Genomic DNA, 20,421 nt, shown 5'->3' on the forward strand with positions numbered 1-20,421 from the left:
TTTTGATTTTTTTATCTATTCATGGCTTTCAGGTCCAATGGCCCTTTTTGGCACTTTTTAAACTGTGGGTTGTGACCCCATATGGGTCACGACCTACAGTTTAAAAAGTGCTAAAGGGGTTATGGGAAAAGTTTAAGAAACTCTGCAAGTAATCTTACTGTAACTATTTTCTAGATAAGTATTATTTCCCCTATGAGGTATTTCAAATTTTCTTCCATGCCTGCTCCAACGATTTTTTAAATTTGTTTTCTCTTATTTCTTTATATCTTATGGAGTTATTTGCTTCAATTTGGCCAATTCTAACTTTCAAAGAGTTAATGTCCTCTGTAAGTTGTTGCGCCTCTTTTTTTCAAACTCTTCATTTTTATATCTTTCTTCCTTTGCTCTTGTCTCTTTTCCCATTAGATCCCCTACTTCTCTCATTTAATTTTAAAATAATTTTTTGCTTCTTCTTTTACTCTCCAAGAATTCTTGTTGGACTGTTTCCAAGCTGCATTTTTCTTGAGACTTTGATTGTAGATATTTTTGAGTCATTCTCTTTTGTGTTTGTACCTTAAGCTTCCCTGTCACCATACTAGCTTTTTGTGGTCACATTCTTTTTTGTTTGTTTGTTTGCTTGCTCATTCTTCCATCCTATCTCTTAACTTCAGATTTTATGTTAGTATTGCATTCTGTATACTTCCCGGGAGACAGAGGGCATATCTGGCCTGAATCTATCCTTTTACATCCTTCTGCCCCTTTCACAGCTTTGGCTAGAGGCCTTCAAGCTTTCAGGGGCTGAATGGGAGGTTTTGCAGGTTCCAAGCAACTAAACTCATGGTTGCCCTTTGAACTAGAAGCTGCATTGTGGTCTTGGGACCAGAGCTATACAGCTGTCATTTACTTCCCAGAACTTGTCTCATGCTTGCTATATAGATGGGGTGAAAGCTCACAGCTGTTTCCTTCCACCCTCCATCCATGACTCAGAAATGTGTAGAGGGCAACAGAGCTGCTAGATGGCACATGTTCCTATACCCAATGCTTTCTCAGGGATCACCCAGGATCTCTTTCTTCCCCAATGCTTCCTGATCCGATGCCCAGGCTCAGCTCCCCCCCTTTCGTTAGACTCTGGCACACACCCTACCTCTTCAAGGGTTTATGGTCAAACTCTTTCCCCAATGTCTACAGATCTCTTTATCTGTCTCCCTAAGCCATGCTGGACTGAAAAAATGACTCAATGCAATTTCTTCTTGACTTTTCCAATCAGAATTCAGTCTGGTAGATTATCTTAATCTTTGTTGAAGAGGTGTATGTGTGTGGAGGGGAGGAATTGGGGAAAGGGCAAACTAGCCTTTAATCCTTCCACTCATTCCATTGTCTTGGCTCTGCCTCCCTGTAGTTTTTCCTGGACAAGCTTTTTGATCTTTGCAACTTTGTCTATCCTCTGTAAAGACTTCATACTCCCTCGCTTCTTTCTCCTCTAGTGACTGCCCATCAAGCTTGTCTTGTTTCTGAAGAGTCCATACTAGCTGCTGTGGAGTATGACCATAATTCTGTTGTATTGCTTGCATTTAGACTCCACTTGTGCTTTTTTTTACAGCTCTGCATACTCTCCAGACCCTACTTCCCATATTTCAAATAACTTTTATTTTAGTTATTTGGGTTGACTATAATATAATTTGAGTGCCTAAGATTGGAGCTAAATTGTGGTACCCTAAGTGCTAAGATAAAGAGTTTGTCTTTTGACCTAAGCCTCAGCACAACCGGGCCCCTTCTTTGCCTTGCACTCTTCTTATACCCTCTTTATCTCCCTCCACACATTCTTTGTCTCTTGCACATGATGCTCCATATACCATCACTCTGCCTTTTCACTGGCTATTTCCCTACATGGCTATAGCATTTTTCCTTCTCATGTCTGCTTCTTAATGTCCCATGCTTATTTTAAGACTTGACTCAAACCTAATACTTTCTGTAGGAGGCCTTTTCTGATTCACTGAGCTGCTGAAACTTTCTCCTTTATGGCTATCTTCCATCTAATCTGTATATATCTTATAAGTGTATATATATCTTCCATTAGAATATGAGTTCCTTAAGGGTAGTGACTGTTTTGTCTTTCTTTGTATCTTAGTGTCTAGAACATAGTAGGTATTTAGTAAATGCTTGTTAAGTGATTACTTTCAGCAACACAGTGACATGGTCACATCTATGCATTAAGAAGGTCAATTTAGAAACTATGTGAAGGCTAGATGGAAGAAATGAGAGCTAGGAGGCCAGTAATCTAGGTGAGATTCAGTGAAAGCCAGAACTAGCATATCTTCTTCTGTGGCACTATGACACTTTCTGGATTTTGTTAATGGGTACATAAGATAATCTCACAAAATTAAGTAGAATGAGTGGCTGACTTTAGTCACTTAGCCCACTTCATATTCTTTTGTGTATCTAATTAAGTCACCAATTTTATACCTCATAGAGTATATCCAGACTTCAGACTTATGTTCAACAGCTAATATCTATGTCTGGTTCCATTCCTTAAATGAACTAAAGATCTCACTATCAAATCACTTCATCCAAATGCAGAACAATATAGCTTTGCTAATTTTGTAAATTTCTGAGAATTCCATTGAGTGGCTCCTTTCCCCTTCATCTCCTTTTTTTTAGCTAGGAGCTTCTATTAAAATAAAGCTAATTTTATCCAGATTGATCCACAAGGTCCCTTGAAAGCAGAGAATTATTTCCCTCTGAGAAGATGGGGCTGTGTCTCATTTTTAAAGTGCATTACTTGGGAGACTTTTTTTTTTGGTCCTAGAAAATGTCTCATGCTCAGTCAGTGTTCACTGATCAGTGATAAAGTGAGGTGACCTTTGTGGCCTTCTCTTCAGGTCTAGTGTAGTACCAAGGTCCCTGTGGTCATTCTGTTTTCAATTGATGGTGGTGGTGATGGAGTTCTCAGAAGTTAATAGTGTCAGTCCTCATTTCCTGCATTATTATTATGACAAATATTTGAGACTTCTTATTATATAAGTAAAGGAAATAATACAGGAAAGCCTTTTTGCCCTTGCAGACTTAGGCAAAAATGATATTGGGAGAGAAGGAAAAACAAGAAAGTTACATGATAACTTTATTATATATTTCAAAGGAATAGCAAGTTGTACATAATAGATTTATAGTTTCATGTACAATCATCTCTTCCCCATTCTGTTATATTTTTGAAATGCTTATTTTATTTCTTAAGTTCAGAATAAAATAAATAAAATTTTTTAAAAAAGAAAGATTGATTGAGCTATAATTATATTGTAAGTGTTAGAAAGCAAAGAAGGAAGAGATATAATTATACCTTCCAGAAACTAGATGCTACAGAAGAAATGTGACCAATGGAATGTATGGAGTGGTGAATGCTAACACGTGCCCAAGCAAGAACAGAAATCTGACTTTTACCAATAACAAAACCAGGATTCTGGAGGCAGTACTGCTATTGACTGGTTGTGCGGCATCGAATACGTCCCTCCACTTGTCTGAACCTCAGTTTTTGCATCAGAAAATGAGAAGTTTGAACTTGATAGAGTTGAAAGGAACTTATAAATTTAAGTCTAACCAAGAGGGAACTTTCCTTGAGTCCTGACAACTTTAGGTACTAATTGCATTCCTATGATAACTGTGCACATGCCCTCTTTACCCTCTAGCGAGGCTACCATGCTTGCACCATATCTTCATTCCTCCTTCCCCCCATCCCTACCCCAGAGGCTAGGCTTTTTTTTCTAAGCCTCAACTGGAACAGTGTAGGAGGATCCCAATTTCTCAATATATATGGTACTTCTCAGTTCATGACTTTGTATTTTAATTCTGGAGGAAGTTACCAAAATTTATTGAGCAAGAGAGGGATATAGTCAGACATATACTTAATGAATATTACTTTGAAAGGTTAGTGAATGACACAAGGAAAAGACTTCAGGCAAAGATATCAATTAGATATATCATGTAACCTCTCTGAACCTCTGTTTCCTCATCTGTAAAATAAGGAGATTGAACTTAATCTCCAAGTTTCTATTCCTAAACCTATGATTATCTTGCATTATTGGGATGTTTTATTTTTGTTTGTTTTAATTTGGAACTGTGGTTTCATTAGTATAGGGAGTTTCTCATGAGGAAACTGTCTCTACTAAACGTATGTTATCATCTGCTCTGAGATTTATAGTCTCAGAAGAGAAGGGGGGGAGAATCATCGTTTACATAGTGCTTATGATTTGCCAGTTACTGTGGTAAGCACCTCTAAGTATTATCTCATTTGATCCTTACTACAACTCTGTGAGATAAGTGCTGTTATTTTTCCATTTTACAGTTGAGAAAATTGAGGCAAAGATTGATTAAATGGCTTGCCTAGGGTCACACAGCTAATAAGTTCCTGAAGTCGGATTTAAAACTCCTGGTCTTCTTGATTCTATACTCAGTTCTGTTCACTGCATCTCCTGGCTGCCAACAAGAGCTGCCCGGGACACTGAGGAGTTGAGTTGACCGAGGTCACAGGACTACTAGGTGTTAAGGGTCAGGAGTGAATCCGAGTCTTCCTAATTCCAAAGCAAACTCTATCCCTTCTGTTATAATCTCTCTTACAATACTGGTAACCAGAAATTAGAGAAAATGCTACTTCCTGCTGTTCTTCACACACATTATTCCATATCCGATCTCTGGGGATTTTCACTGGCTGTGCCCTATGCCTACAACTCTTTCCCTTCTCATTTCCATCTCCCGATTTCTCTGTATTCCTTCAAATCTCAGCTAAAGTCTGACTTGTTCAAGAAACCTTTCTTATCTTCCTTAATCTCAGTGCTTTCCTTTCAAGACTACTTCCAATTAATTCTTTTTATGTTTTATAACCTTTGTTATATTTGTATATAATTGTTTAGTTTAGTATAATTGTATAGCTGTGAGGTCCTTGGGAGCAGGGTCTATCTTTGACCTTTCTTTGTAAGAAATACTTCTGGACCTGATTTGACTTGGTCCAGTAAGATTTCTGTTCACTTCAAAGATACGTTTGCACCAAACTAGTACGGTAGTTACTATATCTCTGTGGTCTGTAAAGTGTTTTACATGATTGGGCATCAGTTTTGTTATGGCACAGGCTTGACTTCAGTCTTACCAGACAAATGTTTCCCTTCCTCTTCACATTTCCCTCACACCTCACATAGCACTTTGCAACTTTCTAATGCACTTATCATTAATAATGCATATTATGGTGATCTGTATTTTCATTCCTTTGGTCACATGGGAAATTCATAAGGACAGGAATGATATCTTACCTAAAATGTATAAACCACCTATGGACCAGCACCTTGGACCATGAATGTTCTGCACTCAGTGGGTTTTTTATTGATTGATCGAATCAAGGAATGTTTAAAATGAGGGAAGAGATTAAGGCAACTTCCCTCTCACCAAAGAATTAGCCTCAGAAGCCCACTGTGAGTATGTTTTCTTCTTCCTCATCTCCATTGTGGAGTCATAGAACTTGACCCACACAACCTGTGCTCATTCTATTGAGCCCTAAAATTTATGCCTACAATATATACAATCCAGAGGCACCATCTTAAAGGTGCTTGGTCAGGTTGAAAAATGAAGAACATGAAAGAATTTAAGGAATAGACAAAGAGGAAGAAGGAGGAAAAGAAAGAAGAAATAAATGAGGAAAGAAGAAGAAAAAGATAAGTTTTTCAGAAGTTCTAGGTCATCATTGATCACTTATATCCTTGGGTAGTTAGTCAATAACATTGACTTAAGAACAATATGTCTAATTCTCTCCAGCTAAAATGAGATAATAATATTGTGCTGCCCCATGTGAATGTTGGGGGGGGGAAGTGGATTTAAATGTATGTTTTTGACTGTGGAATAAATTCCATTATTTTTTGCCCCAAAGTAATAGTTCAGGCTTAATGCTTGAATAAATAATAACTCATATTTGTTTACTATCTTAAGGTTTATGAAGTACTTTCCTCAAAAACAGCCTGTATGGCAGTAGTCTAAATATTAGTATCCAGATTTTATAGATGAAGACACTGAGGTTCAGAGAGGTGACTTGCCTTGCCTCTGATCACAGTGCTAGTAAGTGAAATGGAATATGTTCCCAAAGTGTTTTTGCCTGCAAGATGGCAGCCACTTGGCACACAAAATTACCTGTGCTTTTATATTAGTCTAGTTAAAGTGATCCCTAAGATTCAGTTCACTGGAACTTCAGGTGGTTGAAGGAGGGAAGGTTTTGTTTTCAGAAATGTATTTTCCAAGTGACTTCTAGAGTATGCTGTTCTAACTAAAAAAGAAAAAGAAAAAAGAAAGAAAACCAACCAGTCAGGTGTATTGCTCTCATTTAGGTATTTACCTCTTGTGAGACAGTGAGGTTTTGTGGTAATCAGAAGACAAAGCAAAAGCCAGAGATTTGTTGTTGCTGGCAGATATGTATAATAAAACAGGAATGTGGATGAAGACTGGGGGTGGGGGTGGAGGAGACAATTGTTTGACCTGCTTCACTTGCCTTTTGTACTTGCTGAACTATTTTTTCCGTGATAATCAAGGAGATTGTTGGCAGGCAGGTAGACTCTGGAGTCTTAGCCTCTACATAGCTTCTGTGGGGACTTTTTGTACAGAGTCCCCAAAATGGGTGTTGGGAACACAGGATCCAACAGGAGTGAAAAAGAATTCCTAACTCTACTTCCCTCTACAGTTTTTTGGTGACCCTAGGCTTCAAATTAGTACCAGAAATAGTCAAAAGAATACAGTGACTTAATATGAGGGCATTCTAGCTTTGTTTTGTTGATTGTGGCTATATGTAGCAGTTTATATCCTGAGACAGAAACTAAAAGTTGTCAATCTACCTTGTTAGGGAGAGGCTTTTTAGTCACTGCACCCTTTCAGAAAACTGATAGCCCCGTCCCTCCTGCTGCTGCAAATGGCCCTGAAGAGCAGAAGCCCAGAGTGTGGTACAGAAGTTTAGCAAGTACAAGACCAGCAGAGATGCTAAGCAGAGACAGGTAATGTGTAGTAGAAAACACAGTGGTACCTAATGCCGAGATAAGATACCTAGCAATTATGATCTGACACCCAGAGATGCATTGCACCTTTGGGCATTGAATAATGTCCAGCCTGACCCAAAAGAATTCATGCACTTTCAAACCTTGAGCAGCTGAGTAAGACTAACCATGTTTTATTTATTGGAATTCTCTGCTGATAATGCTAGCAATGGTGGACCCCTCAGGTAGTAGTATGGCTACTGATTCTTCCACTGGTTTTTATCTTCTGATAAGCACCTACCCTGCTTTTTGGTTCTCAGAGGAGGCATAAACATGGGATCCTATATGTAAGTGTCCTTTACATGTGGAAGATACTGGGCAAGTCAGTTAATCCTTCTGAGACACAGTTCAGAACTGTAAGTTGAGGGGGTTGGACTCCTCACAGGACAAGACGTCTTTACTTTTTGAGCGCTCTTGGTCAATTTATTCACTTTCTTACATTAACTTTTTTTTTCAACAGAGAACAGTGTGAAGGAAAATGCTGTGAAGTACATGGAAATACTCGAAGATAAACTGCACAGGTGAGGATATCACACAGATAAAATGCCATTAATGAACTCAGTCAATCAAATATTTCTTAAGCGCCTACCATGTGCCAGGCACTGCACTAAGCAAGCAGAAGACAGTCTCTGACCTCAAGGAGCTCACCATCTGATGGGGGAGACAACATGCAAACAAATATACACAAAGAAAGCTACATTCAAGATAAATAAAAATGATCAACAGAGAGAAGGCACTAGAATTAGGAGGGGCTTCCTGGGATTTTAGTTGGGTCATAAAGGAAGCTAGGGAGGTGCTGGTGGAGTGGAAGAAGAAGAGCATTCCAGGCATGGGGGACAGCCAAAGAGAATGAGATGAGACATGGAATATCTTGTTTTTGGAACTGGCCTCCTGACTGTTCCACAGATGTAAGAACATTGAAAAGATAGGAAAGGGCTAGATTATGAACAGCTTCCCAAACAGTTTGCTTGTAGTAGAATTTAGTTAAAATTAATGCCACCCTCAAGATGCTAATGCTAGTTTTGGGAGGTCCTGAAAATGCAATAGAGTACAGTCTCTTTCTATAATATGTAAGCAAGCTAACAAAGGAGCTTTGAACATGGGGGAGAGCAGGTATCGTGTATGCTCATTCCCTACCTCCTTTTCACTCCTATTTTTGGAGGAAGAGGGAACCAGTAAATATATTCCTAAATTTTGAGATTAGGAAGAAGTGCAGCTTGGATGTCACATTTCAGAGTAAAGAGGAGAATCTTGTTAATGTTACTAAAATCTGAATTTGTATCTGTCTGTTTTCCTTTTACTGCCATGGCTGAGGGGGTCCTGTGGATTTTAAACCAGTTCATGCATGTTTTGGAACAATGAAAAAATGCACAGCATAGGTTCTGTTTTGAATCCTAAATCAAAGCCGGCATGAAAATTCTTAGTAGATTTTTTTTTGCCTCGAGTAGGAATGCAGATTTGAAAAATGTATATGATGTTATAGCATGTCAAGAAATTTTCAGTTCCTGAAGACATGTCCTTTAAAAAAAGCAACCAATAAATCTCAGCTACTAGGCTCTGCTCCTAATTAAGAAAGCATGTTCTGAAACATAATAAAGACCTTCTTCCTAGTAGTTATTTATTTTTATGGAGACAGTTTTGCTACTATTTTAGAAATTGTTAAATGACCCACCAGTGGGCTCTTAAAGCATTGCGTACTAACATAGACACATGGCTAAAATGATATCTTCTCAGTAACTGATAGCAAACTAGTGATAGTTTACTAGCTATTAGAAACAATTATCTAGAACTAACTTCCTATTGAGTTAGCTTGATTAGTTTGCACTGGTCAACAGATCAGAGTCTATCCCTTTATAGCTTGGGAAATTGGATTCTAGACATTCAAAATTCTTGGCTTGTAGTTCCCAATATGGGCTGACAACCTGGCTTTCTTATCAATAGTCTCATGAACTTCTAGGGTGATTTCATATCAGTATTTGAAAAAGGATCTCGTGTGTTATAAGTAATCCACTTAGTCATGTTATATTAATACTACATACACTTCTTTCCTATTCCTTACACTGTCATGCCTAACAGATGAGAAGAATCACAAGATGGGCACTTGATGTAGAGGTTTTTGAGTGTCCTCAAGTAATCCCTAGTATCAATGCTATGGTTGTCACACCTGCTGCCCAGAAGATGGAAGAAGAAACTTGAGATTCCTTGACCCTTCTAACATGAAATAGAGAAGCAAACAATTATTTTCTCAAGTTATTTTTGTGGAAAAGATAGAGAGCTGTGGCCTAGGCAATAGGTGGGGCTTGAGAACTAGCTGAATGGCCAGACACAAAGATTAATCATTCGTTGTTGAATTTCAATTTTAAAATACTTCGTTGCTGCATTTTGTTTCTATAACCTCCTTACATTACCTTAATCCCTTTCCCCACTGAACCTTCTATTGTAACAGAGAAAAATATTTAAGCAAAACCAACATGGGCACAGCATAGCAGCTGTATCTGATAGCGTACATGATAGCGTGTACTGCATTCCATATTCATAGGCACACATACTCTACTGAGAGAACAGAGACAGATTATTTCCTCCTGCCAGCTTTTGGAAGATCTCTAGTTGACTGCCCATGTATAATTTTTTTCACCAATTTTTTCACTATCCTTTTTTCCCCACCATTTTCACCAATTTTTATCTGTCCATCAATGTCAGAAATAGCATATTTCTCAAACTTGGGAGGTATAGCTAAATGGTGCACAGGATCTCAAAGTTAGTTAAGTCTCCAGAGTCAGGAAGACTTGAGTTCAAATCTATTTTCAGATTTTTGCTATATAACCATGGGCAAATTATTTAACCTCTGTTTGCCTCAGTGTCTTCATCTGATGAGTGGAGATAATAATTAATTCTACCACCCTGGGTTGTTCTGTGGATCAAATGAGAAAATAATTGCAGAGTACTTAGCATAGTGCCTGGCACATAGTAATATAGAAGTGGTAGCTATTATGATCGTGATAAACTAGAATGTGACACTGAATCCAATAAGATGATTTTTAATAGGTATAAAGGTAAAGTTTTACATTTCAATTTAAATAAATTTGATAAGTAATCTAGATAGCAACCTACCTGAAAAAGTTTGGTAAACTTAATGGACTGGAAATTCAATGTGAGTTAACTACTTAACATGGCAGTCACAAAGCTCATGCATTCCTAAGTTACATTAGGAATTGTAATGTCCAGGATGTCAAAGAATAGTTTTAGGGCACTCTCTTCTGATCTGGCTCATGCCTGAAGTATTTTGTTGAGTTGCAGATGTCTCATTTTAGGAAGACAGTGGATAAAATGGAAAGTTTGCAGAGGAAAGTGACTAGAACAGAGATCCATTAAGGAATTAAAGATACGTAGCTTGAGGAGAATATTTTGGAGAGTGAGGGATATGATAGCCTTGTCCAAGCGTTTTAAGGGTTGTCATGAAGAAGACTTGTTCAACTTAGTCCTAGAGGGCAGGACTAAGAGCAAAGGGTATAAGCAACAAAGAAGCAGATTGGGCTTTAGTGACAGAAATCATAATTCCCAGTGATTTGAGTTATCCAGAAGTTGAATGGGCTGCTTCAGTATGTTTTACACAACCCCTGTTAAAGGTAGATAAATCAGAGGAAATAAAGATGCATTTTTTTTCATCTTAAAGACTAGATGGTGGAAAAATCCATGAGTATACGGAATAAAGCTCAATCTACCTTTTTGAAGGCTATCAGGTTTTGAAATCACAAGCTCAAAGTACTTGTGAACTGAATGGACTGTTTTTTCCCCTAGGGTTTAATAGAAGAACTTCTTATAAGCCAGTGCCTAGGAGCCAGAGTTAGATTTAATCATTTGCTGCTTTGAAAACAAACCAACCAACTCCAATGAGATGGCATTAAGGCTACTTTGAAGCACTTAAAGCTATGAAGAGCCAGGTGTCCAGGATGACAGGATAAAATGGAGGCCTGCTTGAAGTCCTTACTGAGTACTTGATAGGAATGGGATTTTATGGATAGACAGACTGATTGATCAATGGGTAGATGGATCAGTTGACTGATAGAACTGTTCTAAGCACTGGAACACAAATACAAGAAAAGACAGTATCTACTCTAAAGGAGATTAGATTTTAAAGAAGGAGGACTACACATAAAAGGGAACTGAAAAAATGGGGGAACATAGGGGTGGGGGATAGAGAGTCAAGTCGGGAGAGTAGGCTTCTGAGCCATGTATGTATGACTGATGTGGGTATTTGGTGAAATGGAGGTTACTTCTGCCCTCATGCAAAATCCCATGTCTCATCAGGTGGAATTTGCCTAATGTTAAATGAAGGGCACAGTTGGCATTTATTTCATGGACATCAATTATACAACCAGCCAAACTGCATATTTCAGGACCAAAGATGAGTCCTTAGAATCTATTCACAATGAGATTTGCTTTGGGGTATCAGGGGTCATGGGAAGGTTACCTAAATGTACCTCTCCTTTTCCCTAATTTAATATCTGGGTTTTTACCTAAAGGAGAGGTGTCATTTGTGTTTGTTCTCATTTCCATATGCTCTAGGCTGCCTGTTCTTTATCAAGCCTGCAAGGAAAAAAAAAAGTTAGGAGAAGAGAGCAGCTGGAAGACCTAGTTCTGTGCAGCCTTCCAGAGTCAGTGACTAACTAAACCTTGCCCTGTGAAACAGAGAGAGTGGCCTGCCAAGGAGGCAGAAGCTGAGCCTGCATGAATTGACTGAGTACCCTGTCGTCTGTTTTTCTTGTTCTCCAATCTTAATGGTGTGCAACTGAGCCAGGAAAGTTAAAGCTTTCTGCTTTAATGGTGGAGGCCTAGACCCTTCCTTTTCTTTTAAGCTTAGAGTTGCCAAAACCTTAAATTTAAGTCTCTTGGCCCTCATAATCAAACCTGGTTTTATTCTCCATTAAATCTACAGTTCAAAGAGACACTTCTTAGGTTCATAGATGGGTTGCATTTTCCTATAGATTTTACTTCCAACTTCCCAAAAGTTTCTCAGAGAAAATTAATTACTATCAAATAGTAGATGGCAAGTCTTCAGGTATGGGTGGGCCAAGTCTCTCCCACCCCAGGCAGCTATATTTTCACACACACACATTCATTCATACATACATACATGCATGCATACATACACATGTACATACAATACGTTTCCTTTTATCCCCCCTCTTTCTTTCAATTTCCATTTGCTTTCTGAGATCACAGTCTACTTAAGAAATCCACACTTGGATTTAATTTATATTATAAGAAACTAGTAAATGCCAGATCAGAGGTATTTTTAATGTCATAAAGAAATAATTTTATATATATATATATGTAAAATATAAAATCTTACCAGAAATTTACTTGAAATTTTAGAAACTAATTTTTATTTTTTGTTGTTAAGACAGGGAGAGGGCTCATTGGGCTTTCTTGCTGGACTTTCCTCCTTCTCAGTAATGGTAGCTATGGCTAGCTCACATACCCCAGCTGTCTTCCAGCTACTTGAACTGGAAGTTGCAATGGGCATAGTGTGATACATATACACAAGATGTTGTCCAAACAGGGAGAGGATACTATGTGGATTACATACACCCCTCCCTATCAAGATGAGCTGCCTCATGATGAAGGAACCCCTCAAAGTGCTATGAGAAAGCTGAAGAGAATGGGGAAATTTTTAGTTGGAAGGTGGAAGGGTCAGGGAAAGTGGACTATAGGATATAGTCTGATTGGGACCTAAAACGAGGAGTCACTGAACTACAGCAGATGGAGACCATTCCAAGAGGAACAGATGGTCTGAGCACAGACATAGAAGAGGGCAGGACAATAATACAGATGGTGGGTAATTCAGTTTGACAAGAAGGGGAGTAATGGGAAATCAGACTAAAAAGTAAGATTGGAACCAGATTGTTGAGAGCCTTGAATGTCAGAATCAGGAGTGTATACTTTTTTTTAGTAAGCATTGTATACCCATGGAAGGCTTTTGAGTGATGTGATCAGAATAACTTGTTAGGGCAATAATTCAGGCAGTGACATAGAAGGTGGTTTATAAAGAGTATAGAGAGTAGGCTGGAGGATTTGGAGGGTATTACAAGTGAGGAGAAGAGATAAGGCCTCAAACTTGGGTGGGTTTGTAAAAGTTAATGGTGAAAGGAAGAAGTGACTATTAACTGAAAAAGGCAGATGAGAGTATAGGGCAGTGAGAAAAATGGTCAGTGTCCTGGATTAGCCCTTAAGATCTTCACCCAGAAGCTCATGCCCCTTAATTGCCTCTGAGATGTTTAACAACATGACAGCTGAAGGTATAAGAAAATTCTTTTTTTTAAATTTATTTTTAGTTTTCAACAGACACTTCCATAAGATTTTGAGAAGATTCTTATTCTGGAAGTGCTGCTACTTATTTTTATCAACTGGTGCTAGTGTTTGCACTGGACTTTGAGATTTTATTCAGTTCACAAGCAAAGCTTAGAAATGAATGAGATCCCCAAAGGTACGAGACATGACACTTTTCATTAAAACAAACCAACAAACGAAAAAAATAGATGGATTTCAAAATTTTCTATGGACCTACTGTCAGCCATTTTCAGTAGCATAATTTCTTAGAATGAATCAGGGAGCTCCTGAGGTTAGAGTGAGGTGCCTCAGGTTCAAGAGGCAGTTGTCTGGAGGTTCAAAGATTAAGGAAGAAAGTGTACTCAGGACTCGGTTGCAACTCAAGCACAGAAGTGAGATAAGGTTTGTGGAGTAGAGGGAAAAGGAGGTGGTCCACAGATAACCAGCATCTTGGTCACAGGGCCATTGATATAAGGAAAGAGCATGAAGTACAATCTTGGGATGCTTGAGTTAGGAGACTGGGCTACTCCCCCTAATGAGGTTCAAGCAGAGAGATTCTTATAAGGTAAAGAGGGAATGTGGGCCCAGTGCATATCAGGCTTATTTGAGCCACCCTAAGGTGGTTGGTATTACATGCCTGAGTTGGTTTACACCTGTAATCTCTGCTTCTGGGGAGGCTGAGGTTAATGGATTGTTTGCTTTAGGGAGTTCTAAACTGAGTCTGATAAGCCCTCAAAATGGAGCAGGTCAGAACTTCTGTACCAACCAGTGGTGGAATCTAGCCTATGATGAGTTACTGCAAATCTAAAAAAGGCCCAGTCTTAAAAAAAATCACTCACCCCTTGATTTGTAGTAATTATTTCATTTATTTCCTTACTCCTAGTATGTATTGGACATCTTTCATTTTACCCTGTAAATCACTGCCTGATTAATCTCTCCCAAAAATAATTTCATCAAATTTTGTCTTTATTTAAAAATCTTCAATGGTTCTCTATTGTTTATTAGACAAATTCTAGTCCCTTGGCATTCAAAAACTTCTAGAATATGACTTCAAACTACATTTCTAACAATATTGCCCACTATTTTGCTAGTCATTCCTGAGCTCTAGTCCTATATCACCAATTATCTATAAGACACTTGAGACTACCAACCCATAAGAATCTCAAATTGAACATATTCCAAAGAAAATTCTTTAACTCCTTTCTCATAGTACTCCTCTTCCAAATTTTTCTGTTTCTGTCAAGGGAATCATTCTTCCAAGCACCCAGTTTAGCAAGCTTGGAATCATCGTTCACTCCTTGCTCTATCTGATTCCTGCCTGCCCGCCCTCATATCAAATCAGTTGACAAGTCATGTTGATTCTACCTCCATAGCTTCTCTCACATATCCATTATTTTCTCTCTACTCATAAAACCATTACTCTAACTCAGTTCCTCTCGTCTTGACTATTGCAATAGCTTCTTAATTGGTTTTCTTGACTCAAGTCTCTACATTCTCTAACCCATCCTCCTCTACACAGCTACCTAAATGATTTTTGTAAAGCACGGATCTGACCTTATCCTCTCCTCATGAAATACTCTTCAGTTTATTGAAAATCAAATGCAAACTCCTCTTGGCACTTAACCTCCTTCACAGTTGGACTCCAACCTACATTTGTAGATTTTTGCATTTAATTTATTTTTAATTTAGTTATTTACATAAATTAATTTAATTAAATAATTTAAAATTATCCCTTTAATTATTCTATAGTCCAAGTAAACTCCTTCCTGTTCTTAATATGTGACGTTCCGTAACCTGTGTCTCTTTACAGGGTATCCCCATTCTTGAAATAAACCCTTCCTTACCTCTGCTTTTTAGATTCCCAAAGATGATTTCAAAATCCATCTCCTTTATGAGTCTTTTCCTGATCTGCCAACTGCCTTTTACACTTAATGCATATATTTCATATATATATATTTAATGTATATATGTTTTCCCACCAATAGAATATAAATTTCTTGAAGGTAGGGACTACATCATTAGTACTCCATCCAATTCACACTGCACTGAAAAGTATTATACAAAGCAATGAAATACTTTGTGCCTTAAAGAAACTTCCATTTTGTTTGTAGAATGAAGAACAACTTCTTCCTTGGGAGTGCTAAGTGTAATCCTGAGGGCTTATAATATGATGCTACTGAGCCCCCATCATGTGGGCACTCCAATATCAACCTAGCAGTCAATATCAGTTAGTTTCTAGAAAAGGATATTTACTAAGAAGGCAGAACAAAAACAACAATTATACGTTTCTCCCATCCTGGAGGCACACTCTTCCTTTGCACATGTGTAGTAGGTCCCCAGGGAAAGTGATCTCAGACTTATAAAACCACAAGGACTGAGGTATACATCAATAAGATGCTAAGGGTTACCTACTTTCTCATGTCCCTAGAAATTCTTTTCTCCCTATAGAACATTCTCCCTTTGGTGTGGCTCTCTATACTGGTCTCTGAGATGTGGTGCTTTTCGAGAGTCCATGGGCAGAATTATTCTCTATCACAAGACATCTTTTTCCCTGAAATTTCTTCATCCTTGGGGGACCATCATTCACCTCCATCTGCAGGCATGTCATGACCCCTACTAATCGGCTTGCTGGTGGGACCTCTCCTGATGACTCTAGTGGACCTCCTGAACTTTTGAAACTCACCAAAAAAGAGAAGTGGCTTAGACTAAGGTAGGGTGGTGGGGAAGCAGTTAGCTCTTCCTGTCCCCACTCTCTCCCCTCTTCCCTAAAAATATACCCAACAGCTCAAAGCAACCCTCCTCACTTGAAAACCTCCAGGGAAATATGAGTGAAAGATCATTTGCTCAAACCTTTTGCATGTACACTTAGTTCTGGCTCATCCTCTCCTGAGTCATCACTCCTTCTGCCTCCAAATCAAATTAGAAAGATTTTTTGCCTCTTTACGCCAACCTCTCAGTCACTCATAGCTGGAAACTGCATGCTCAAAGTTTCATGTGTTGGATTGGAACCAAACAAGAAATACTTGGCACCTTCTCTGTCTAACCCACCATGAAGGGCAAATCCACACATTCTCAGAGGACCTGACTCTCACTGGCCAGTCTGCTCCCCCATTACATTTACATCTCCAGTGCTTGCAAAGTACTTGGCACATAGAAAATGAGGAAATAGAAATGCTTGTCAATTGTTTTATTTATGAAACTTCTGTTCTAACTACAAAGGTCTGTTTTATTTTCCTGGAGTTTACTGGCCTTTCTGCATCTGTCCTTTTGCTCATGCTCTGCCAGGGAGACCATCCACTTTCATCTTTGCCTATGAATCCCCTCCATATGTGGCAATAGCTTACGTTCATATAATAGTAAAGTACTTTCCTCACAATAACCTAAGTGGGAAGGTATTTAAATTATGGTGTTGTACAAATTATTTAATCTCTTCCAACCTATTTTCTGGTCTATAAAAATGGAGATTTAATGTATCTACTATTTACCTTATAGGCTTTTTGGAAGGAAAATGGTCTTAAATCTTGAAGTGTTATGTAAGTGTGTTGTGGTTGTTTTCATCCCTATTTAAGGTACCAAAATGGAGGTTCAGCATGGTTACAGGGTAGCTTGTATTAATAAAAACTTACATTTATATAGCTTTAAGGCTTGCAGAATATTTTACATATATTTTCTTATTTGATATTTGTAACAACGCTATAAGGAAGGTTCTAATATTATCCCCATTTTATAGAAGAGGAAACTGAGGAAGACAGAGGTTAAGTGACTTGCCCAGAGTCACATAGCTAGTAAGTGTCTAAGGTTAAATTTGAACTCAGGTCTTCCTTACTCCAAGTCCAGTGCCTTATTGAATACATTCATATTCAAACCTAAATGATCTGAATGCAAGTATAATATTTTCTTCTATATGCTGCCCTCCTGCCTGTCTCCACTATTCAAATTTGTTTCCTACCTTTCAAAGCTCAGTTCAGATTTCTATGTCTTTGACTCCTTCTCTAACCTCGGTTCAAATCCCACCTCTGTCATGTACTAATTGTATGACCATTAGTAAGTCATTTAATCACCCAGGGTTTCTGTTACCCGGTTCATAGTGATCTTTCCCTCCTCAGAATTCCTATAGAGAAAGAAATCTATTCTTGATTTGAAACAACTAGTTAACTTTGGTCTCTACATGAAAAAAGAAAAATGAGATGCACCCTAAGATAGATCTGACTTACTAACTATGTGACCCTGGACAAGTCACTTAACCTCTGTTAGCCTCAGTTTCCTCACCTGTAAAATGTAGATAATATCAGAACCTACTTTGCAGGGATACTGTGGAAATCAAATGAGAGAATGAAAAATGATATGCACCCCCAGAGAGAGAACTGATGAATTCGAGTACAGAATGAAGCATTCTTTTTTTCACTTTATTTTTCTTGTTTTTTGGCAACATGGCCGCTATGGAAATATGTTTTGCATGACTTTACATGTATAATAGGTATCATATTGCTCGCCTTCTCAATGAGTGGGGCAGAGTTGGGAGGGAGAGAATTTGAAACTCAAAAAAAAATAGTTAATTAAAAATGCTATAAAATACATATGCTATAAAAGTGCTATCAAAATATTAAATGAGATAAATTGGGGAGCAAGATGATACAGTGGGCCTGGTTTTTGAAAGACCCAAGTCCACATCCAGCCTTAGCCACTTACTCTGTGTGAACCAGGGCAAGGTATGTAACCTCTTTCAGCCTTAGTTTCTTCAACTGTAAAATGGAATAATAACAGTACCTCCCTCACAGGATTGTTGTCAAAGATAATATTTGTAAAATGCTTAAAACAATTCGTAGAATATGGTAGATACTTAATAAATGCTGGTTCTTTTCCCTTCCCTTCTCCCCACACCCAGTTCAAGATGCCCTTAAAAGTTATTGCCAGATAAACTGATTTCCTTTTGAGGAAATGCTGCTGACCTGTCATGACCAGAGTGTGAACTTTGGGTAAATTTTCTCATCCAAGTCCCTTCCTCTCTTCCTTACTTCATTCCCTTCTCCTATCTCATATATGACAACACGCTCTGGAAATTAGATAGTCAGTCAGTCAACAAACCTTTATTAAGTATGTACAATCTGCTAGACATTGTTCTAAGTTCTGAAGATGAAAGTACTAGAGAAAATATAGTTCCTGCTCTCAAGGAGCTTATATTCTAATGAGGGAACTCAATATATAAAAGGTGGAGGAGGGAAGGATGATTAAAATAACTCACATAGGCATTAAGATGTTATTAAGAGAAAATTAAATAGGAAATAATATTATAATTAGTAATATTCCTCTAGTGCTATATATTCCTAATTTATTTTCAGATCTCTGAGTGATTTAATACTTTCAGTCAGAAATTTTCCTCCCTAAAATGTCCAAATTATGTATCATTCAAGGACTAAATTCAGTTGCTTGGAGAGACCAAAAACAAAAACAAAAACAAAAACAAAACAACAACCCAAAGCTATCTTCATTTACAGCCCTTAGTTTCTCTCAGTAAGAAAGCTTTTCCTTTAGTGTAAAAAAGACAAAAAGATTGCCATCTCAGAAACCTTGTTCTTAATATCAGGTCTATTTTTTAAATATATAATTTATTTATTTTCAGTTGTTAGCATTCACTTCCACAAAAATTTGAATTCAAATTTTTCTCCCCATCTCTTGCCACCTGCACCCCAAGATAGCATGCATCCCATCTACCCTTTCCTCTAGTATGTCCTCCCCTGTATTACCCACCCTTCTTCCATCCCCCTTCCCCTCTATTTTCCTGTAGGTCAAAATAGATTTCTGTACTCCATTGCCTGTATAGTTAATTTCCAGCTGCATGCTAAAGCAATTTTTAACATTCATTATTAAAACTTTGAGTTGCATATTCTCTCTCCCTCCTCATCCACCCTCATTGAGAAAACAAGCAATTCCATATAGGTCATACATGTGTAACAATGCAAAGCACTTCCATAATAGTTATGTTGTAGAAGACTAACCACATTGCCCTCTGTCCTGTCCTGCCCTTTATTTATTCCATTCCCTCCCTTGACCTGTCCTCCCACAATAGTGCTTGCTTCTGATTATACCTTTCCCCAGTTTGCTGTCCCTTCTATTATTTTCCATCTCCTATCCCCTTCCCCCTTGCCTCCCTGCAAGATAAAATAGATTTCTATGTCCAATGGAGTGTGTGTTATTGCCTCCTTAAGCCAAATCCCATGAGAGTAAGGCTCAATTATTTCCTTTCATCTCCCCTCTCTTCCCCTCCATTGTAGAAGCTCTTTCTTCCCTCTTTTATGTGAGGTAATTTGCTACATTCTACCTCTCCCTTTCTCTTACTCCTAGTACATTCCATTCAATTGTAAATTTTATTTTTTTTTAGGCATTCTCCATTATATTCAGCTCACCCTGTACCCTGAATCTATGTGTATGTATGTATGTGTATATATATATATGTATATATATACACACACACATATTTATATACACACCCATGTACATATACATACCTACACATATAAAATATATACACATATATATATACCCATACCCAACTACAAATAACATCTTTCCATGTAGGAATGTAAGCAGTTCAAATTTAATGAGTTCCTTAAGACTTCTCTTTCCTGTTTACCTTTTCCTGTTTCTCTTTATTCTTGTATTCAAAAGTCAAATTTTCTATTCAGCTCTGGTCTTTTCAGCAAAAATGCTTAGAAGTCCTCTATTTCGTTGAATTCCATTTTTTCCCCTGAAGTATTATACTCAGTTTTGCTGGGTAGGTAATTCTTGATTTTAATCATATCTCCTTTGACCTTTGGAATATTATATTCCAAACCCTTTGATCCCTTAGTGTAGAAGCTGGTAAATCCTGTGTTAGACTGGTTGTATTTCCACAATACTTGAATTGTTTCTTTCTGGCTGCTTGTAATATTTTCTCCTTGACCTGGGAACTCTGGAATTTGGCTATGATATTCCTAGGAGTTTTACTTTTGGGATCTCTTTCAGGAGGTGATTGGTGAATTCCTTCCATTTCTATTTTACCCTATTTTAACATATCTGGGAA

The 20,421-nt window shown here is 38.0% G+C and overlaps 1 protein-coding gene across 5 annotated transcripts in view; it reads left to right on the forward strand.

Annotated features, from left to right (window-relative positions):
• The window catches only part of DISC1 (DISC1 scaffold protein), a 574,426-nt gene that overhangs the window by 406,057 nt on the left and 147,948 nt on the right, over positions 1–20,421 (forward strand). For all 5 annotated transcript variants that reach the window (XM_072647488.1, XM_072647489.1, XM_072647492.1 and 2 more), the window contains one exon: positions 7,492–7,552. In XM_072647488.1, coding sequence (XP_072503589.1) covers positions 7,492–7,552 — 61 coding nt within the window. The remainder of the gene's footprint in view (positions 1–7,491; positions 7,553–20,421) is intronic.

Source organism: Notamacropus eugenii, chromosome 2 (assembly GCF_028372415.1).
Source record: "Notamacropus eugenii isolate mMacEug1 chromosome 2, mMacEug1.pri_v2, whole genome shotgun sequence".
Taxonomy (NCBI): Eukaryota; Metazoa; Chordata; class Mammalia; order Diprotodontia; family Macropodidae; genus Notamacropus; species Notamacropus eugenii.